This window comes from Pyxicephalus adspersus, chromosome 1 (genome assembly GCF_032062135.1).
Source record: "Pyxicephalus adspersus chromosome 1, UCB_Pads_2.0, whole genome shotgun sequence".
Taxonomy (NCBI): Eukaryota; Metazoa; Chordata; class Amphibia; order Anura; family Pyxicephalidae; genus Pyxicephalus; species Pyxicephalus adspersus.
The window spans coordinates 43,411,311-43,435,053 of NC_092858.1; the positions used below are offsets into that span (position 1 = coordinate 43,411,311).

The 23,743-nt window shown below is 40.0% G+C and overlaps 1 protein-coding gene across 2 annotated transcripts in view; it reads right to left on the reverse strand.

Annotated features, from left to right (window-relative positions):
- Nucleotides 1-12,274, reverse strand: part of ANKRD52 (ankyrin repeat domain 52) — a 33,327-nt gene extending 21,053 nt beyond the window's left edge. For both annotated transcript variants that reach the window (XM_072408926.1, XM_072408919.1), the window contains exons 1-7: nt 12,123-12,274; nt 4,787-4,870; nt 3,265-3,343; nt 3,053-3,123; nt 2,063-2,263; nt 1,881-1,968; nt 955-1,097 (exon numbers count right to left, since the gene is read on the reverse strand). In XM_072408926.1, the coding sequence (XP_072265027.1) occupies nt 955-1,097; nt 1,881-1,968; nt 2,063-2,263; nt 3,053-3,123; nt 3,265-3,343; nt 4,787-4,870; nt 12,123-12,149 (693 nt within the window). In that variant the 5' untranslated portion in view covers nt 12,150-12,274. The remainder of the gene's footprint in view (nt 1-954; nt 1,098-1,880; nt 1,969-2,062; nt 2,264-3,052; nt 3,124-3,264; nt 3,344-4,786; nt 4,871-12,122) is intronic.
- Between the last annotated feature and the right edge of the window lie 11,469 nt (nt 12,275-23,743).

Sequence of the window (23,743 nt, forward strand, 5' to 3'; positions counted from 1 at the left end):
ACAACTCCATGAAAGGAAATACAGAGGATTCACAGCAAGTGGAGAAGGTTTGAAACAGGTCATACAGTTTCAAAGTATACTACCTCATCTGTAACACACAGATAGAGTGTGGTGGCTTAGGCATGCATGGAATGGACCACTAGTGTTTATTGATGATGTGTCAAGAGGACAGAAGTAGATGATGTGACAGAGGAGAGAAGCAGACGGATTAATTTTGAGATGTACAGGGACATACGGTCTAGTCAAATCCAGCCAAGTGGATGGCTCGTCACAATACATATGGACAATTGCCCAAAACATACAGCAAAAGCAACCCAGGAATTTATTTAAGAAAAAAAAATGGAATATTCCTAAATAGCCTGGTCAGTCACCTGATCTTAACCAAATCTAGCATGCATTTCACTAGCTAAAGACTAAACTTCAGACAGATAAAGCACAAAGAGCAACTAAAGGTTGGTAAAAGGCCAGGTAAAAGAATTTTAAAAGAAAAAAAAACAAGCATCTGTTTAAACATTTTTTTTAAACTATAATAAAATTATCCAATTACATCTGAGCCACTGAAATGAGGGTTTTGTATATAAAAATGACTCCCATTCCTAAAATGTATTCATACAATATTTTGATCAACCTATTCAATAAAAGCTAAAAGTCTGCACTTCAACTGTATCTCAATTCCATCGTGGTGATGTACAGAATGAAAATGATCAAAACTGTGTCAGTCTTCAAATATGAACCTAGTAGTAGATCCTGCTGTTGAGGGAGCGGCAGTGCTGCACAAGAGGGTTCGTTTTTAAATGCCTCATCTTAAAATGACCAAAAATACAACAATATACAGTTAAAAAAAGAAGACCAACATCTACTATTGTAATTTACATTTGTACTGTAAAATAATGCTTTATAGCACATTTATACCAGAAGTAAAAAAAAAAAAAAAAAAAACACGTATCATCGCACCTCAACACCTAATTTCAGTAAATACTTCACAATGTCAATCCTTCCAGTGGAAGCAGCTGCATGAAGAGGCGTGTAACCGTTTTTATCCTTTGACATGGCATCAGCTCCCCAAGATATCAGCAGTTTTGTAATCTCCAGATGACCTGTAAAGACAAGCATAAGTTTTTATATATTCCAGTGTAAAGTGCACCTTTATTAGGCACCAGCTAAATAAACACACAAAAAAAAACAGAGAGAAGGGTTTGAGGAAGTAAAACAGGTTATAACACCCAAGAAGCATGATTCGGGCATTTTACACTCAGACATATTGACAGTAGGCATCCGGATCCTCTCACTAGGATCCTGGCCCAATCAGAAAACCTTTGAAAAGGTTCGGTAGTGTTTAAGCACTGTTCTCCCAGTTAATCTTGCTTCAAACAAAAAACAGTTATTTTAGCCCATATGAATGTGTATAAGAGCAAGCATGTTTTAAATGATTAGGGAAGTGCCAGAGGTTTGGCAATGTATTTGGCTGTTGCACATTCTAAAACTTGACTGGAGGCATTTTTGTTTTTTTAACCACCACTATAACCATATGGTCAGACTGTTTACTTCCCCTCACAGTCTGAGCCTTGATGGTAAACAAATAGCCCACACAGAGTCACTAACTCGCTTGTTTTAAACTACAGCATTAAAATGTTACTTATAAAGCAGCAATTGACCTCAAAACTAGGTAATACAGAAATATTACTTTCTAGCAACTGAGGAGTAACCTTTTTTTGCACCTTTTGTAATACATAACTACACTTACTTTACTCCCAGTAGAGGTCTAAAATATCAACTTTATTATTGTAGGTATAGGAAAAAATAATTGTACAAAAAAAGATAATTTTGCAAGCAGAAGTTAAATGTGAGGAAACTTTACATAAGCAAGAAATTGCACTTACCCAGGTAGGATGAATACATAATCGCATGCCGCTCCTTTTTGTCACATATGCTGTGATGTGCCCTTCTGTTCAGCAACATCAGTACTATCTGTAAACAGTGGAAAAAAAAAATGCATGTAATTTGTACTGTTTGTACAATACCAGCGATGGATTCACAACAAACCTGTGTAATAAATACACACCTCTGCACTGCCACTGAGCACAGCATGATGAAGTACAGTTCGTCCTGTGCGATCTGCTATGTTAACATTTTTCACCGCAGCTATTAAAGTCTCTGCACATTTAGTTGCTCTGTTAGCAGCAGCGGCATGTAGTGGAGTTTGCCAGTTCTTGTCCCGGGCATTGACATCAGCAGAATGTTTTACAAGAAGAGAGACAGCCCTCTACAAGTAAAAAAAAACGTTTAGCACTGGACATATTACTTTTTTGCTGTTATCTATCTAGCATTTATCTATGAAGTTCACATGAAAGAATCACCTTAAGACAAAAATGCTGATTATGCATAATAGAGTAATAAAATAAAATTTAATGTAACAGTCATTGGTTGACCAACACTAATGAAATATAAAATGGCTTTTTTGTACACGTGTATTTTATACTGTGGTCAACAGTGCTGGTGGGCTGCATATTATTGAGTTTATGACAGAGGCTGCGGACAGGTGGAAATCTGAACATGGGTCGCAATTGTCCACCGGGCCGGACTTTGGACATGCTTGCCCTAGACATTTATCTCTGTACTAGGCATTAATGTCCAATCTCGGTGTCCAGGGAAAAAAAAAAAAAAGGCACCGGGAGGATTTGAGGGAACAGGTTAAAAAAACCTAGTCCTTGGTATATGTAAACAAAGCTTTAGGAAGTAGAGTATTCAAAATTATTCTATGCCAGAGAGGAAGTTATCTCCAAAGAGCAAGGAACAGCTAGGCATTGTTTGGAATTGTGAGTTCTAAAACCCATCTTGAAAAAGGGGCAGGGTGGATAATTTTGAACCCTCCATAAAGAATCAAGTTTTATAGTCCTGAATATGAATGAAAGTCATTCTAGTTTCCTGATCTGCATGATGTGCATGGAGGTCATTTTTATTATGACAGGCTTACATACTGAGGTATATACTACTTTACAGTAACAAATACATTTAATAAAAAGGCTATTGCTTGATCTCTCTCATAACTTGCCTCATTGCGTGCTGCTGCAGCTCGGTGCAGAGGCGTAAGCCAAACTGAATCTTTTGCATTAACATTAGCACCTAGAAAAAAAAACAGAAATTACTAAATTTTTGGACAAGTTTTGCTCTTATCCTGCCAAGGTAAATCAAATAACATTTTGGGTAAAAAGAACTTTGTAATTTTCAAAATCAGGTGACATAACTAAAAAGAAGTGGATTTACCCGACTGTATTAATAGTTCCATAACTGGGATATCTCCCAAGTAGGCAGCAGCATGCAGAGGAGTGCGTCTCTCTTGGTCCTGGTAAATAGTGAAAAAGAAAGGTTGGAAAAAATAAAATAAGTGGTAAAAAATTACAACCAACATATACAAATCGTGGACAAGCATTAAACACAAATAAAAATTGCATGGACAAAAAATATGAGACTATTACCCTAATATTTTCTAGAACAGTTACAGAAGAGATTTCTGTAACTCTCTGTGAGACTTCTGAACTTGCCAACAGGTGGAATGGCTCATTTTTCCTAAGAAAACTGCCTAAACTGTGTCAGGCTTGAATGGCGTCTTCCCCAGGCCCCACATTTCTGTTCAATAGATGCTGGATGGAATTAAGATCAGCGCTCATAGGGCACTTCAAAAATGTTTTAAAGCATCACATACCAGAGATGGCAAAGAGGACCCAAAACATACCTGAGCCTGCACCCTGGTTTTATTTTTTTGTGTTTTTTTTTTTTTTTCAAAGCTTTAAAACTTTTTTTGGCCATAGAGCTGATTTGTCTTGTTAAAAAACTCCAGTTTACCTCATCTGACCAAATGACATTCTCTCAGAAGCACTGAGGCTCGTATCTCTCTTCGTAATTATCCTTGGCTATTTGTCTACCATTATCACAATCCTTCTGCCAATCTCAGGGTTGATTTTACTCTTGTGGACTCTTCCAGGGACGGTCAGCGTCCTAAGGACCTTAAGCTTTCTAATATTTGCAGCTGTTTACAAAAACATCAAAATACTCAGAGATGGTTTTGTAGACACACTATCTAAAATTTCTTTGGAATCTCCTCAGATAGTACCCTCCCGTCCTTTGGACAGTCCATATTCAATGTGGAACACATATGAAATCCAAACAGCAGAGTGACTACTTTTACCCCATTACATAGGTCAAAAAACAGATTGCACGATTGGTGAAAGGTGGTACTTTTAAAATAAATCAAATAAATTTATGATCTTTTCTAGGGTTACCTGCAAATGTCCAAGCTATTTAGAATAGACAATACACGTTATATACACACGTGCAGCAATAAATATGCCCTGATTCACTAGCCTAGACCTAGAATGCTATCTGCAAGTAATAGTATGACAACTACTCCATGAAGCTTCTCCAAAAATTGCCAATTCTGCATAAAAATGCTGTTACTTTTCATAGATGCCCGCACATAAAACCCACACTTTTTTTTTTATTTGGTCATACAAGTCCCACTATTAATACATTTCAGCTATACCATTGTGGAAAAGGACTTAAATATACTGCAAGGAAATGTTGCTAATATCTCACAGAAAACAAAAAGTGAATTAAGCAGCCAAACAATCATATTGGGTGCCTAGGTTTTAACTATGCAATGCATACTATATTGGTCCTTTATGAATAAAGGATAATATTAACTCAAGCTGCTATGGCACAAATAGCATGTTCTCTCCTTTCCACCAACACAGTTACAGACAATGTGATCACAAATAGAAAATCTTACCAAAACGTTGACATTTTCCTTCTGGCTCAAAAGTAATCGTATTTCTTCTAAGTTGCGATTGAATATTGCTTGGACCAGTGGATGCTATATGGAAACAAACAGAACTTTCATTAGACAACAATTTTTTTCTAACATGAAACAAAAAGTTTCCACCATATAAAGGGTAAAGTTTGCAGAAGACAAAGAAGACTAAATGGCTATCCTAATAAGTGCAGCTAAAAGGAATAGATATAAGTGAATTCAGATAAACTTATTTATTCATCTTGAGACAGAACAGTAAGATGGTGCAGGCATGTGGGAAGAGAAGCCATGAGTCATTTCAGAATTGGTGGAACAGATGGCTCTTTACTGCAGAAGTAAATTGGGCAGCTGTAAAGCAACCTGATCAGTTCTATGTGTTCACATAGCGCTAGCCCACACCAATTCCCTTGTCTCTTCTATAGTTCTGGGACCAAGTTCACCAATATTCTCTGAATCCTGTTCAGCTCCAAACACTTCTACAATAGAGCTGTCAAATGCTGGTGTGGGGTATGCAGCAGACCTGGCCTATACTCATCTGGATCAGGATGTAAACGTAACAGCATGTACAGGGCGACATTCACCTTGATTCCAGAATGAACTGTGCGTAAGAGTTACGAGGGGGTGCTGGGAAGTTCCTGGCTTTGCCCCCTTCCAGATGAAACAGAAAAATGAGTGTGGGGGCATATGACAGCCTAATATCTTAGTATGTAACTGTGCAAATATCAGGTCTTTGGGATTCTTAAAACTGTTTTTTCTTTTAGTGAGAAGCTGTGATGGCAGAGGCACAAGCAAGTTTCACGTCATTGGAGTTATGGGCCATCATGAAGTTTTTGTTTCTCCAGGGAAAGTCAGCAAAGGACATTCACACTGAGATGTCACAAACACTGGGGGAAAACTATCCTTCCTACAGCACTGTCAAAACCTGGATATCTCGTTTCAAGACTGGGCATTTCCCTGTTGAAGATGAGACCCGCAGTGGGCGCCTCCCAACCTCAACTGACCCGGCAACCTGCGATGCTGTCCATGAGCTGATTATTGAGGACCGGCGAATATCAGCAAAAAGATAGCCCATTAACTTGACATCCCACGGGAGCATGTTTGTTATCAGCACTATCCTAGACATGAGCAAGCTTTTAGTGAAGTGGGTGCCAAAATGTTTGAACAGTGATCAGAAGGAATGAGTTGAAGCATCCAAAGCCGTTTTGGCCCATTTTGAAGCTGCACAGGACTTTTTGGCTAGGTTAGAGACTGAGGATGAAACCTGGCTACACATCTATGATCCTGAAACCAAGGAACAGTCAAAGGAATGGCGCCACAGCAAGTCCCCGCAGCCGAAGAAGTTCCGAACCCAGAAATTGGCCAAAAAAATCATGGGGTCCGTGTTCTGGGATAAAGACGGTATTCTGTTGGTGGACTACCTACCTCAGGGCTCTAGTATCACTGGACAGTATTATGCTAACCTCCTGGACCAGCTAAAGGAGGCAATTAAGACGAAACGCCATGGAAAGTTGACCAAAGGGATCCTTTTTTTGCAGGACAATGCACCTGTGCACATGTCCAAAGTTGTGGCTGCCAAATTGAACACCCTGGGTTTCCAATTGGTCCACCATCCCCCCTATTCGCCTGACCTGGCCCCTTTGGACTATTATCCGAAAATGGTGGTAAAAGCCATCCTGAACTGAGGTGACTATCAGTGTGCAGGGTGAGCAGAAAAGACTTGTGGTATAGTTACCCCCCAATACCAATAAACTGCAAGAACAGCCTACAAAGACAATTTTTGCCTGACGAAAAGTGCAGTCTTTATGGTCAGGGGTGGGATCTTTCAAAGCTAAAAAGGAAGGCAACCAAAGAGTAACTAAGGAACCCTAGGAGGAAAGACACCAATCTACATTGGGGACACTATTCTAAAATCAAAGGCTGCCTCATCAGCTTGAGGACTAATGTAAGCCCTTCATGAGCAAGGGACTGTATGTATACCCAACAGCAAATCACCACCACAGACATATTACACATGCCCAGTCAGAAAGGACTGAGAAAGGCACTTCCGCAATATAGAAAGTCAGAAAGAAAGGTGGGAGAAAAATAAAGATCATGGAAATTACATTTAACTGAAAACCATCAATTATCCACAATAGATTAAAGACAAAGTAATTTAATACAAGAGGTATAGAGGTTACAATTCAAAGAGCAAACAAAAAACAAAATGAAGAATGTATCCAAGACATGGTAAAAAACTAATACAGACAAATCATGCAGAAAAAAAGTTCACATGTGGAGGAGCATAAGATTCAGATTAAGAAAGCAAAGAGCTCTATAACCAGGAGGAAATTGAAAGAAAAGGAGGAAAAGGGGACTACCATGACACTAATAATACTGAAACAAGTGACAGAAAGAAAGAGAATGAAGATGTTTAACATAGTAAACAGAGAAGATAAAATGAGGATTGTTAGAAAATTAAATGGGTAAGTAGAAGTTTACATTTTAAGTGGACTTTTGCAAAAAGCAAAAAAGTGAATGTCAAGCAACCAGCTTGGGGAGAAGGTAAAGGCAAACTCCCAACTCCAGGAACTGGTCACAGCAACAACAAGCAAACACCAATAGATATAACCAGGAGCAACAGGATACACACATGAACAGGGAAGAACAGACGTCTACTCAAACAAGAAACCAATATACAGGACATTGGTGTTTGAATGATCCCTACATAGTTACAGACACATATGTCAGGCAACCAAACAAACAAGGAAGCAAAGGCAGGAAAGGAATATAGCTTCTATATAGAAAAGCATTAGAAAGGGTGCAAGTATTGCAATGAAAGCTGCTTGTTTTTATTTCAATACGCACTACACACCAATTTACTTACAGTGTTGTTTTTCAACCCCCCAAATGTAAAAATTCCACATTTATTTCCAATGAGGCAAATCTACCTGTATTCTATATGCATACAATACATACACATAACACAACAGTCCCTTTATTTTCAGAAACGTATGTTGAATCATTCCTAACACACACACACTACAACAACAACCTGAATGAACAACACAGTCTTTTGGATACAAAACACCCAGCAGTATAAAGTTAGCTTATGGTGCACATATGAAGTAGGCCATATTACTAGGTAGAATAGCTTCACATAAAGATGTACATAGGCACCATAAGGCATTTTCACGGATATAGTCCGATAACTGAAGTGGTACAGCACTGGCATTTCCTCCTGCACACCTAATTGTCTCTATTCACCTTTTAAAGTGAAACTTTACTTAAAAAATTGCCACCAAGCAGGTTCTTTATTGCAGAAGGAACAGACTATGCATCTTCTACATCAGAGGCGTCAAACTTAAATACACAGAGGGCCAAAATTAAAAACTTAGACAAAGCCGCAGGCCAACCTTGAAATTTATTTAAAAAAATGAGGAAATATTTCCTTCTCATTAGATATAAATCCTTTTCATATGGTAACAAAGAGGTTTTGCTTCACATTCAATCTGGAACAAGCCTATAACAGAGAAAGAGGCATAAATTGTTTTTTTAATTTTATTTAAGAAAAGGACTTATGCCTCTTTCTCTATTTGGAGCCTTCTGAGTTAAATTTCAATTGTAAACTTTTTCCACAGGCTAACAATAATAACAATATTCTTCTATGAAATTCCAACCATTCAAGTCCATGCCTTGGAGTAGCAAGGAAAAGTACAGCTGATGGGGAAGTGCTGGAAATGCCAGATGCAACCAATGTGGAGCTAAATCTTATGAGTAGCGGGCCACTGAAACTCCCTCTTCATTGAAATAGCGCTGCTAATACAATTATTTGCGTCTATAAAACAGACCAATGTGGAACCACGCATAGGCGGAGAGCCCACTGGTCTAAAGAAGCGAGTGATGCCCGGAATTGTAGTAGCGGCGCTATTTCAATGCAGCGGCGGGCCAGCTGCAGTTCATATTTAGGATTCCTTTGGGGGCCAAAAAATTAGAGGTTTGGTGGCCAGATTTGACCCCCAGGCCAGAGTTTGACACCCCTGTTCTACAGTAAGACAACTTTCTTGCCCGTTTATATGCATTTCTGTAATGTACACAGAGAATTGCATGAGCAGCAAAGTGTACAATCCCAGCACACCCAGCTGCCTGGAGGTAAGACATTCTGGCTTGGAACAAAAAGATGGACAGATAAATATGAGTATGCCCACATCAGCTAGAGAGAAGAGGTATATGTACTTAAATAAAGTGGCTAATTTTTTTTTTTTGCAGAAGAGACATGGGCTGCAATAAAGAACCTGCCAGTGTGTAATTTAAGTTTTTTTAAAGTTTAGTACTGCATTAAGGTAAACAGAGGCTTTAGAGCACACAGGGAGCTCCTCTGCCCAAGGGGCGTCCAATTATACTGTAATTCTGATTTGCACTACTTTGGATGTTAAAAGCTATGGTTATGGCTGCAAACTCATTAAGGACATAAACTTTATTTTGTCTGCTGGGCAGGTACAGCACTGACCAAATGATATTATACAGATACATTTACACACATGCAAAAGTTCATTGTCTATTCATAGGGGCAGCATGGTGGTTCAGTGGTTAGTACTCTGGCCTTTGCAGCGCTGGGTTCCAGGTTTGAATCTCGAAAAAAAACAATATCTGCATGGAGTCTGCAGGTTTTCCGGGTTTGCATGGGTTTCCTCCCACATTCCAAAAACATGCAGTTAGGTTAATTGGCTTCCCCTCAAAATTGCCCTTAGACTGTATTATTGACATATGACTATGGTAGGGACATTAGATTGTGAGCACCTTTGAGGGACAGCGAGTGACACCACTATGGATTTTGTACAACGCTGCATAATATGTTGGTGGTATATAAATACTGTGCAATAATATTAATAATCATCCTCTCTGTCATCATTATTTTGCTTAGGTTTGCCAAGCAATGCCCAATACTCAAACTTTAAATTCACAAAAATATTGAGAAATAAGCTGACACTGAACTCATTGCAAGGTTCTCATGATCCAGAGGTTTCAATACAGGTAGTCCCCGAGTTAAGGACATCTGACATGCGGATGATTCCTAGATACGAACGGGGTTTCCCTGCTCGCTTGTGCGCAAAACAAAGGCTTGGAAGCGGGGAGGGGGCAGTTTGCAAGACTTGCAGAAGAAATCTTTTGCTGTACACAACTGAGGTTGTGGGTATTCTTAAGGACTGAGCTCTTCTGCAAACTCTTGTAACCCTTTAATGACCAAGACAAACTCAGCAGTTGTTTCTTTTTGCATATCAAAGCACAGCTTGCTCCAGAACTTAATAAATGTCCAGGCTCCATAAATGTATTTTTATTATTAAAATGTACCTGTTCTGACTTGAATACAAATTCAACCTACGAACAACTTTTTTTTTTTTTTTTGCTTTGTTTGTGAATAACTCACAGTGAGGATTTTATACAGTAACTGACACTACACTGGCTAATAATATGTTGAGACAAACATCTGTCCTAATTGCATTTATTAAAATAATGTACCTGTTCCAAATGACATACAAATTCAACTTAAAAACAAACCTACAGTCCCTATCTCATATGTAACCTGGGGACTACCTGTACTGCTACTTCCAGAGGAACCAACGCTGAACCTCTCATTGCATGTTTGTTATGGCTCTGTGACTCCAAATATAGAGGCTGGGGACAGAAGCAACCTCCACATTTCCTGCGACAGATGTGATATAAATGAAACCAGTCATGGCTGAAATATACGTGTGTGTGTGTGTATATATGTATATATATATATATATACACACACATATATATATATATATATATATATATATATATATATATATACACACACATATATATATATATATATATATATATATTATACATACACACACACACACATATATATATATATATATATATATATATACACACATACATATATACTGCCATTACTAGCTGTCTGGCTGTCATGATGACTTGGCTTCAATACACTGACACAGAACACATACAATGTGACCATTCATTTATTTGGTGCATACTTGCTGTGGGTCAGGGACTCCTCAGTAGCAATCTCTATTTCTCCTGTGACAGTTCTCTCTCCAGTGAACCCTGAGAGAAGCGGCAGTGCCTGTGGTGATCTCACACTGCAGACATACAGGAGTGCCTGGGCACTGCACCATGTCACATGGTGCACTATTTAGAATCTGAGGTAATGCCAAGGCACATGTAAATTTTTAACATTATATAAAAGGAGAGGTGGGGGTAACCCCTATATATTATTTTTGTGGAGGGATAACCCCTCCCTTTCTGTCTTTACTGCCATGGCGGTGTAGACTTAATAGGAAACCTGCAACCTCCTGGGATACATACGCACATTTCTGCTTCTGCTCATGCCTGATCTCTAGCATGCGTAGAAGGGGCTTCCTCAGAATGTAAAATAAGTGCTGATCTCCTACATGTGCAGGCATAGGACAGGCTGGAATTAGGGGCTCTTAGAAAGTAAAGGGTAGGTGTTGTTTTTCCATGAAAGTTCTGCTTTCACATTTCTATTTGCATTCTATTGTGTGTTACTTCCCCCACCTCATGGATTGTAAGCTCTTTGGGGCAGGGTCCTCTCCCTCTCCTGTATCAATCTGTCATTTGCAAACCCTATTTATTGTACAGCGCTGTGTAATCTGTTGGCGCTAAATGTATCCTAATAATAATAATTTCCAAGTTTCCTAGAACTCAGCAAACCTATAATATTACGAGCCAAGCTCCATTCTAAGCAGGGAGGATAAACATAGCGCTCCCCCTAGTGGTCGATACAAGAATCTTTATTGAACACAATAAGGGCGCATTTAAACATGGGATTCACATCAGAAAAGACCCCAAGCTGCACGGTGCAATGATGATAAAAGTGGGGCGGTCAGGGAGAGCTGTGCACTTCATGTGCAGGCGATGTCCCTCATGCAGCCCCCATGGAGGCCGGACATGGCCGCCAATATTTACTAACAGAAGATGATAGTGCAGTCTGTATTCGGGGCACAGCGCCATCCTCTGCCCATGGTGGGTCATAGCAGACCGAGCAGCCAGGGGACCCTCTCACGGAAGAGGAGGGAACCTGTCAGGCCGCACCGCCATGACACGCACCGCGCACTATGCATACTTATGTCAGTGTATGAGGCACCGGCCCCTCTCACACGGCTCTATACCAGGCCTGGCACGGAGCTTTCATCACTAGACCGGTCCAGCTCTCTACTATACCACATCCCAGGCGCTGGAATGGCACTATACACCGAGGCCTGCAACGGTGACTAGGCCGCAACCATCGCGCAACCACTGTGCACGTAGCACGGCTCACCTGGTCAGTGATTTCGAGGACGCCCATGTCCTACGGTCAGTCAGCATGGATGTCCCGTCATGAGGCGGTATCGGCCGGGACAGAAGGTAGCTGTGAGCGCTCACTCTGCGCCTCTTCCCTCGGTCCTTTTTCTTATTGCTGCGGGAAGCCAAGGCCCGCCTACTGGCATTGCGCGCAGCGCCCTCTGCCGATTGTGCCAGGGAAACACAGCCCCTACATTCTAAAGTCGAACACAGCGCCACCTGCCAGAGCACAGTGGATATGCACTGCAACCAAACAAAAAAAAAAAACATTTTCTCTAGGCAACACAATGCCCATGTTATTATTAATAATAAGATTACTAATATTAAACTGTTTTTTTTTATAGCACCAACATATTACACAGCACTGTACATTAGATAGGCGTTACAATGACAGACAGACAGTGACACAGGAGGAGGAGAGGACTCTGCCCCAAAAAGCTTACAATCTAAGAGGTTTTAATAAACAGAGATATTAAAGGGACCTTGCACACATGCACATGTTATACACCAGTGTTTTCTTACTTTTTTTTTTAACATGGGGAAGCCTTGAAATAACTTTCAGGTCTTGGGGAGCCCCTGATATAAATACTATATCCACAGCTCAAAGTACACTGATGTGGTGGTCAGTAGGAAGAATGTCACCCTTACAGAAAGCCAAAAAGGTCATTGGTGTCACTGAAAGCAGTACTTTCAGCAAATTAAAAAAAAAACATCTTTCACAGGTGTAAAACTGTTGATTCCCCCAGTAGGTCATGTACCATCCCATCTTTTTTCCAGGGTAGACTGGACAACGGGCACACCCATCCTCTTTCTTCTTCCAGCTTCTGCTCATGTCACCAAAACTCAAACTGCTCGGGCATGAGATCAGGTAATGGGCCTTCCTAAAAATATAAAAAAAATAAGTGCTGCTCTCACTGCCATGCACATTCCAGGAAAGCCCCATACTTAGGAAGGAAAACAAAGGGGAAGAACAAGTCCAAACAGAAGACAGACAAGAAAGGAAACTGACGAGGGATGGGGGGGACAGTGTCGAAAGAGAGGAAGTAGAGGAAGCGGAAAGAGGGTGAATTTGCCATCTTAATCCCACTGCCAGGATCATTATAAATAAGTGAGGAAATTAGAGACCTAATATTGGCCTAAATGCAGTCAGTCTGCTTAGGCAGACATATCACAAAGAAATTCATGCATTTGAGGAGCTACCTGAAAGAGTAGCCATGCTGACCAGAACGCTGCATATTTGTTGATGTTGTCTTCATCCAGAGTAGAAGATACTCCATATGGTGGATACACTGATGTGTTAGGGAACTGGCATGTCATTACCTGTACTATAGATAGTAATAGTTTAACAAATACATGATAGGGTGCAATGATGAGAGGGGCAGTGCCTGCAAACATCACAAGTGGTGGGAGAGAATCAATAGATGTCCACAGGACATCTATAACAGTAAGAAAGGAGCTTGACATTTTTTCTGGGCCTTACATGTGAGGAATATTTTATGAGTAAATGAAGGATTTCTATCAATCACAGGGAAAAGGGGCACTCCAAGCTCTCTGTGGTGTGCACACGTTCAATTTACATTCCTGGAAAGATCTTTTATGATCATTTCCGGTGAAAAAAGACTGACAGATTAATGAACAAGCACTGTACACATAGCACCATTTTGTTCTATGGAGAGGGGAGGGAGGAGAATGAGCAAGCGGCACCCTGCTGTGCTCTTCTTCCTTTACTTTTATTGGGGTCATTCATCTTTAGGACAGATCCATAAACACCGTCAGGTGACCTCTGTAAACATGTCAGATTCCCCCCTTGAGACAAGCCCAGGCACTCATATTGAGCGAGAATCCTCTGACGTATGTACATTGCCTTAGTGGTGAATTTTAGAGAGGTTGTCCGGAGTTTCTGCTAGAAGAACTTGGCATATTTAGGATGTACCATGTAAAGGAGGAAAGATTTTTAAAAGAGCTTGGTGGTGCACCTCTAGATCGGGGAAAGAGGTCATAAAGCACATAAATTGACTATACAGGAACCAGGATAAGACTACAGGTAGTCCCCAAGTAAGGATATCTGAAATACAGATGACTCCTAGATATAAACAGGGCTTCCCTGCTTGTTGTGCAGCACAGAGGCTTGATAAGGGGGTTGGTTTGCAAGACTTGCAGAAGAAATCTTTTGCTAAACTCTGCAGTTGTTTCTTTTTGCATATCAAAGCACAGCTTGCTCCAGGAGTTAATAAACGTCCAGGCTCCAGAAATGTATTTTGATTAAAATGTACCTGTTCTGACTTGAATACAAATTCAACTTACGAACAACTCTACAGTCAAACAGCACTCTCTCTCTCTCTCTCTCTCTCATATATATAATGCAAACTGGCTAGGGGGACAAAAGAATGGGTATCCTTGTGTTTACTGGCTTCCCGTAGGGCAATAATGCTACAGTGGATTCAAGCAGATCCACCCCGGTTGAAAATGATAGAAACTTCAATGGATATGTTATACCGTAGGGATTTGTTAGAGGTGGCAAACGCAGATGACAAAGCTGTGACAAAATTTTTTGATAAATGGTATGCTTATATGGAATATTCCCTGGAGCCAGCTGAATTGTGCCAAGTCTTGCACCGGTATCGCTATTCTACGTGGCACAATTTACATTTCCTAAGATCGAGACCCCTATGGGTAGTGCGATAAGCCAATAAATGGGATCCACTTTATGCCTCGAGTGATAAGACATACTACGACATAGAGATGACATGAGAAAAAAAAAATAAAGAAATAGGATGCTAGTTTACCGGAACAGAAAAGTTTCCCTTCCTCCCTTCCCACCCCGAGTTTTGGCTGTTTTTATTTTGGTTCAATGGTTTATGAACCTGGGTTCTTTTTCTTTTTCTTTTTTTTAATTTTGAGTATTGTTTGGCAAAAGGAAAATTTTAGAAAATGGAGGACACATTCAGACATGACGTGATTTTGTTAATCTGTTTAATTCTTATACAACAAGGAACGGGCACTCACGATGTTATACCACTGTACTATGTTGCACTGTTGATACTCGCTATGATTTTTGTATACTGCTGATTTTTTTTTTTTACGACCCGAACTTTATAACACTAATCTTGAGCCTGTTATTGCTTGTTCTCTTTTACTCTGGCTTTGTACTATTCAGATGATATTTTGGTTATTACTTTGTACATTGTCTTTTCTGTGTCTATAAATAAAGTTTATAAAAAAAAAAAACTGATTGATCCTTGGTAAGAGAACACTGGCCTTTAAACAATTCTGAACGAAGTATAGAGCAAATATGGACAAGATATGTAAAAGTAGGTCATGATATCCAAAAGCTTGCTATGTCTAATCAAATAATAGACCACCAACCTAATAAACAGAATGCACATCTTATTTAGAGTTAAGAAAAAAAATTCTAGGATGTTAGCGGCGAAAAATATTTTTTTTTTTTAAATGCATATACTTTTTCTAAAAGTCAAAAGGTTTAAACACAGGTGCTTGTGTGGCTGTACATCCAACTGGAAGTGGAAACACAGAGTCCATTCAGGACACTACTATAACACTTAACACAGTATACACTAAATATACAACCATTGCATCCTTAAGGTACATTGTCAATCAACTTTTGTTCTATTATAATAAATTCGACCAACAAGGGCCATCTGCTAATCATAAGTCTATAATTAGCCAACAAAATCCCCTTTTTAGGAATGGATCCCGAAGAAATGTTAACTAAAGCAAAATAGTTTAATATTTTCACTTACCGTTATTGCACACATCCAAAACATGTAACATTGCACCAAATCCCCACATCACATACCTAAAATTAATAACTTTGTCACCTAATGTAATTTTGCAGGTAAAATCCCACATTTCTAATAGCTAAAATCTTTTTTCAACCAGGAAAAAAAAACATCATGGGTCCCCCCATATTAAAACCAAACCCTTTAATAGGCTTGGGACCTTCCTGAATAGAAAATACAGCAGTGGCCCTGTGCTCCCCCTCGTCTATTCTTAAAAGGTCCGCAGGAATCTAGTTTTCCCAAAATGAAAGGGGGCAAAAAGTGTGTATCCCCCTCCCTTTTAGAGAAACCAGACCCACCTGCTCCCAAACGGTGGCAAAGGCCATCCACTAGACGAGAGGGCAATGAGGGCTACACAATATGTGCCAGATGGCTGCAGATTTGGCACATGGGCTATAGAATGTCATTTAAGCGATTTTAGCTGCAGATATATTAAATATTGTGTCATCAGCAACTGTCAAGGTTTTGGATGTCATAAAAAAATACTATAAAAAGGAGACTTATCTTTCTCTTTGATCATGGGTATACAAAAGTTTTAAACAGATTGGGCAACTTTGCTATCAGATTAAGGGCCAACCTGTGGTCAGTAGCAGTTTAAAATGTCCCTGTGTCCCAAAAAGGTAAAAAAAAAAAAACACCCTTGTATCAGTAGCAGTATAAAACATCCCTGCCCAGGAAAAAAAATTCCTATGTATCAGTGGCAGGAATGTGCCCGTGTCAAAGGATTCCAGGGCATTAAAGCTTTGTAGACATGAACAGGCCTCTATTTCTCAGTGACCATCTTACCTGGTTATTAGTACTATTTAATATATGAGCTAACTAATACTAGAACCCCTCTTTTCCTCTCTGTACTAATAGGCAAGCACTAACAGAGAACCCATTTGGAGACCTTGTTAGTCAGGAACGGTCCTAATTTTAGTTATTTGTTTTGCTATGCAAAGCCCCCCCATGCAATGCAACTGTGTTTTCTGCCTTGTAGGTACAAGACAAACCTGTTTGAACAGTTTATTTGTGTCCTGCCTCAAGCATGGTTTACTGCTGCCACTAGTATATTTCTTTATATTTGCACATGTTAATTGACCTTCCACCATTGATGTAGTGTTTTTTTTTCACATTTATGCAGCCATATGTATGTGTGTTGTACACTACATCTATATAAATTATCTGCATGGTGCATGACAGCTCACCTAAATGAGTGCCTGATCATTTTTTGGAAAAAGCAGTGCCATCTATGTTGTAACATAGGTCAGCTGCATGTTAACTAACAAGATGTGTTGGAATGCCATTCAAAAGTATGACACCACACAACACCAACAAGTGTAACATCTTACCATGCATTGTGGTAAAGCACTTAGGTGAAAAATCCACCCAAAAAAAAAAAAAAAAATCTTACCTCTGTCTTTTGCCTGTAGAATGCAGAACAGCTGAAATTCCATTAGAAGAAACTCATGCAATGCACTGAACTGTCTGATTATTACAAATTATTAATTACAAATATACTCACAGAATGAGAGAAAAGACATTTTGCCTAGAAGTTTGGTCTCCCAATCACTTAGAAGCTTATATCAACCTTTTCAATATAACAACTGAAGTTTCAAAATGCTTACTAGCCTATAAATAACCATACCTTACTTTGAATGGGTATAAGAAGTATGCAGACAAGGTCTCCTAAATGCTCCTCATGTTTTTTGTGAGGCTAAACTTTAAATTAGGATTAAGTTTATTCATTAACAGCATGTTTGTGTTCTGCTTTTCTACTCTACCTGTTCCAAGTTTTATTACCTGATAAGTGGTACATAGCACATTTTAATACTGTATGGTAGGTTACATTTCCCACTTGTCCCTGCCAATCAACAGCCAATACTGACCACATTGCTCAGCCAGTGTTATGGGTGCCCAGAGAAGGGTGCTCCTCCTCTTTAATTTAAAAGACTTACCATGGGACCTATAGCATCATGTGACTATGGTATATAATTAAATGATTGGTGTGATTGTTTCGATGGCCAAAGTTTAGCTTTAATCAATCCCAGTGTGATCCTTAATAAATAAAGTGGGTAAATGATGTGTTATTCTACTTAGATAAGGACCTTCAATGGATTGTAGACTGTTAAGACAGCACTGGCGAGGTGGGTATATAGCTGGTTTATATAAATAAAAGTATGCATACTAAAAGTAAGCTTAATTTGAAACTGACAACCAACCCCACATGAATGGAGAGAGGCAGGGGTTGTCATCTATTTGCAAACAGTTGGGATTTGGTCCCAGGAAGAATATATATATATATATATATAAAAACCTTCTGAGCCATTTCCTATGGGAAGATCTGGTCATAACTCCTGGAGTCTGCCATCTGCAGCTTTCACTGATCATTTGATCAGATCAGATCCTTAACTATTTGTTACCAGTGTGCACTGCCAGTCCTTATATGGCCCTAGGTTTAGTTCACATTAGCAGTTTTTGCAAGTAAAAACTTTGGAACAAATGATTTAGTCTCTTTTTCCAGCGGTTTATCTGATGCTACATGCAACATTCAAGGGAGTTTTGCAACGCTAGCCATTTATATAAACTTGAATTGGAAGTGCTTGTCACCATTATATCAATATTTGTAAGTGTTCACTGTTTTCCAAATGGTTTCAATTCAAAAGAAAGAAGTGGAAAAAATGCAATGTTTTGCTACACCTTGCATCCACTTAAAAAAACATCTGAAGGAAAGCCTAGCTGTTACTGCCTGTTACCAGTCCCAGGTGCCTAGCACTTGTAGGTAGGAGCTCGGGAGCAAAGCTAACGCTAACAAAACATGGGGCACTAGGAAGTGGGATCAGAAAACATGGACACTGGACAGTTAGAGCATAAATCAAAGACAAAGAAAAAAGGGGACATACTATAGAACAAGCATTAGAAAGCTGAAACAAAGTATAGGGGGTGGAAGAAAACTGACACAAAAAACTGTGGACACTAAATTTGTTGTGTGTTTTCCCACCCCCCGGGCTACAGTTTCCCCCTAGCCAGTTCAAAAAAAAAGGGGAACATTGCCTAGGACAGCGGTCACCAATTGGTGGTCCGAGGCTCTGGCCGGCTGTGCCCCTGAGTAATGTCAGGAGACGGACCCTGCTGGGGGGGCGCATCACCCAGAGCCGCAGACCACATCCCCTGTACCAATCTCAGGCTAATGACGCCACTATGGGGGAAGTTTCTTCCTCTTTGTGTTCAACGCAATGCAAGGTCCGGAACCGGTAAATTTAGTGGTCCGTGGGTCCAAAAAGGTTGGCGACCACTGGCCTAGGAGTTCTCCTAACAATCTTTTGGGGAAGGTGAAAGTTGTGCTTGTCTAGTATATGGATGGCCACTAGAGGGAAACTTTACAAAGTTCTATGTAAAACAGTCATAAAGATATTGAGAAGCAAGTCAGTACCGGTATACAAAGATGTAATGCAATGTGATCAGTTTAATATTTTAATATTCTTATCAATGTATGTAATTATTAAGGATATATTTTGTTGTGTAGCTTGTATTTATATATATATAAATAAATGTAGATAGAGGTTAAACAAAATAGTAATTGTGCTTCGTTTCTTTTTCGTAGGAACAGAATCAGAAGTGCTAATGTTTTACTAAGTGGTATAAGGAATCAACAAGCTTTATGAGTTTAGTAAGCTATTATAATAATAATAATATTTTCCAGGAATCACAAAGGCTGCAGATTTACTCAATATAGCACAATCTCAGTTATGTGTAATCCTTGCAGAATAAATACACACAGCTCCTTATGAGAACATTATGGAAGGTGTTAGCGTGTTTGGAAGAAAAGTGCTTACTATTGGTAACCCATTAATGTATAGAATATATGGAAGCCATTGGTGAGGTCAGAGGCAGAAAGTGGAAAACCAAATGTGCTCTGCATTGTCTCCTGTGCATCAATCCAACAATCACAAGTCATTCAGAGTAGAAGCATATTCACCTGTAAATTTAGGCATTTTTTGGATAGCGTGGGGAAGGGTTAGATTATTTTACACATTTTTATATGTAATTGTAGATTGCAAAAAAGTGTTTACTTACACATGTTTCAAGATCTGAAATCTTTACATTTGACACATGACAAATCAACAATAGTCCAAGCTTGAGCAGACAGGGTTGCAACTTGTGCAGATCTGTGACCTGCAATCTTCCTTACAGTAACCTTATTTTATCACAGGTATGAATGGCAGTGAAAAGAACAGCATGCAGGTTCTGGTCTTCTGTAGTGACCACAGAAGTGGGTTGGTATAGCATTATAGTGTGACCAAGATTGCACGTTATAGCGGTATGGCACCAGTATTCACATAGCTAGAGGTGCCATTCAAAGTAAGTGAAGCTTTATATAGGATTACCTTATCATATAACTTTGCAGAATGCTTTGATTTTCTAATCCAAAAAATAAATAAATACATATAAAAAATTAAAAACAATTCCTTTGTCTGTGTGAACACCGGAAAATTGGACGTCAGCAATCTTGAACATCAAGGTCAAACTGCTTTGATTAAATGTGCCAGACACCATGGAATATATGCATGGAAAAGCTGCAGTGTGTACATTTCCTTAGGCTAGCTCCAAGATTGTGCAAGTCTCTTCATTCTCTGTTTACCCAACTGACAGTACTGAATGGGTTTATGCAGGATTACATCAATGCCATGCTCCACACCTCTGAAATCGCATATAACTTTTACCACTACAGTATAAAGGTCATTGATAGCCACACTTATAAACATAGTTTGTTGCTATGTGTAGAGCATCAGCATGATGTACTATTTTGGTATGGGAAAAGTTTCTATTACGCATTTGTAAAGTGCCTTTGAAAGTAGCTATTAATGTGCCAGGACCTGGCAGCACAATGATGTGTTCGTACACCAGAGCACATAAATGACGTACAGGGTATTAATTCTTTATTATGTCGCACATGTTTGCTACACAGTGAAAATTACTTAATGTGTCACAGAAGAGCCACTCACAATGTTCCCAACCCTTTCCTTAAAACCTAAATATATGTTCCAAGAAGAATACAGAAATTGCCATTGCTGCAATCCTCTTGATAATACCAGTTACCTTGCTGCCATGCTTGTTCAATGGTTTCAATACATTTAAAATGTACTGAACATTTTAGGGCATTTTATGGCTCTATTTAAAAAACAGGGAACCTCGACATTCCCTCAAGGCATTACTAAGAATATGATCATGAACATAAAGGGTTGGGGCTTGTGTTCTTCAATAGATAAAACATTTTATAGTGAGTACAAAATCCTAATTTCTTTTTCATCAGTTAGGAAAAATAGGAAGTCTTGCACCTTTGGGATTTCCAAAAATTGTGCCAAAAAGTGTGGGCAACAGCCAAAAACTATTAATGGTTTTAAGACCAACAGAAAAACTAGTGAACGACTGTGCCCTAAAGAGACCTCTGAAGGGCCCTACACCCCAAGCTGATATCTGTTGAAGCCAAAACATCCACATGATAGAAATTATTGAAAGGGTCAAAAGAAGACCAAGTGGCAGCCTTGCAAATATTGAAGACAAAAGCTTTATGACTGGAAGCCCAGGATGTTATAGAATATGCCTTTACAGAAATGAAATAATTCCTGTATACTGGGACCTTATCCTGACCTTTATGGGCTTCATCCATCCAAACCGCATCCAGACAATGGAGGGTTGTGTCCTTCTGATAAATTACAGGCAGACAGGGACAGGAGAAATATGGTCTGATTAGGGTGAAAGCCAGAGAATACTGTACCTTAAGTAGAAAAAATATTTTTCCTTCAGCCTTAACACAACCGTGCACTTAAGCATGACTAAAAAGGTTCCTTGTAACAGAAGTGTAAGAAAAGAAATAGCCAGTTATCTTAAGCACATGTATTTGCACATAGCTTGCCGCCTGTATGTACATTCCAAGACATGTGCACACAAAGGCACATTAGCTGTACTAGTGCCAAGCAGACCATTTAAGGTTCATGATCCCACTGCTTCCACGTTGAGTGGTCTTCAGCTGTTTCTCTGCTGACCTGACCTATGGCCTTTGATGCTTTATGTTGACCCAGCTCATGCTCCTGTCCTGACTCTGTATTACCGTTCCACTTTTTGCATCGATCTTGAATCTCCTGTTACTGATCTTGCTTTGCTCACCTGATCTGCCTTAAGCTACCTACACACGGCAGATTTTTATCGCCCGATAATCGGCATCGGCCAAATATCGGGCGAAAATCTGCCGTGTGTACAGTCGGTGTCGTCCATCGTCCGAACGACCGACCTGCCGGATCCATGGACGACAACCGATCCTAATGAAAGGGAAGGGGGAGAGCGCGCAGCAGGGTGCCGCTCCGTCGCTCTCCCCCTCCCCTCTCCATAGAGCATGAACGTTGCTGTATGTACAGCACCGTTCATGCATCGTGCAGTCCCTTGTCGTTGGAAAGGATCGTGAAAGATCCTTTCCAACGACAAAAATTGCAAGTGTGTACGCAGCTTTACTGTTCTGTACCACATTGCTCACAAGATACTGACCTCAGCTATTCATTTGAAACTTGTTCTGGTTTGCTGTCTCTGCACTTCCACTGCTTCCTACTCAGCATGTCCTTTGAAGACAATCATATCAATCAGATGCCTTATCAGGTCAGCATAGCACATCTGCCTGGGCCAGTCCAGTACAATAGAGATCACAAGAAAACCCTCCATCTTGATCCTACATAGCAGATGGGGAAGGAATTTCAGAGAAAAAATGGTATGTTGAGGAGTCAAAGATTTTGTTTCCTGGGTTAGGACTATTGCCTGGGATGTGTCTAAAGCTACGTACACACTTCCAATTATTATCGTTGGAAAACGAACGACGAACGATCCTGCACGATATCTACGAACGATCGTATAGCACCGATCCTGCACATACAGATAACGACACGATCGTTCGTAGATATTGTACACACAATAGATACGATCGTTTGAGCGATAGAGGAACTATGTGCACGACAGGAAGTGAACGAACGTTCGTTCATTACGCATGCTCAGATCATGGACGATCAACGAACGATCGTACACACGAACGATGGTCAACGATCGTCGTCCAATCCGATCCGCCGGTCCGGTCGTTCGTTTCCAACTTTCCTCGTTCGTCGGCGTCGTTGGTTACTTTTTTTACGAACGATTTTTGCCCAATCGATCGTTCGTCGTTCGTTCGTCGTTCATTTTGAACGATAAAAATTGGAAGTGTGTACGCACCTTAAAGCTGCATACACACATGCAATTATTGTCGTTGGAAAGGATTTTTCACAATCCTTTCCATCAACTAAGGACTGCACAATGCATGAACGAGTGTTGTACATACAGCACCATTCTGCTCTATGAAGAGAGGAGGGGGAGAACGACGGAGCGGCACGCTGCTGCACGCTCTCCCCCTTCCCTTGCATTAGGACCATTCATTGTCCATCATCCGTAAATCTGCCAGGACAGTCGTTCGGACGTTGGACGACAGGCGCTGTACAGATGCCAGATTCTTGTCCAATATCGGCCCTGAGACGATTATTGGGCGAGAACCATTGGATGTGTGTAAGTAGCTTTAGAATAGGCCTAGATTTTCCAGTAGAGTAGGTTATAACACAGATATCTGACGATTAGTAAACCAACCAAACCACAGTGGTATCTGAGATGTCAGGATGACATGATCTTACTGTGGTGGTACCAACTGTTTCTTCAAAAGCAAATTGACCATATATCCTGATATCCCACAATGGGCATGCCAGAGGTCTGCAACCAGGGTTAGCACTGGGGTAATACCTTTGTGAACACC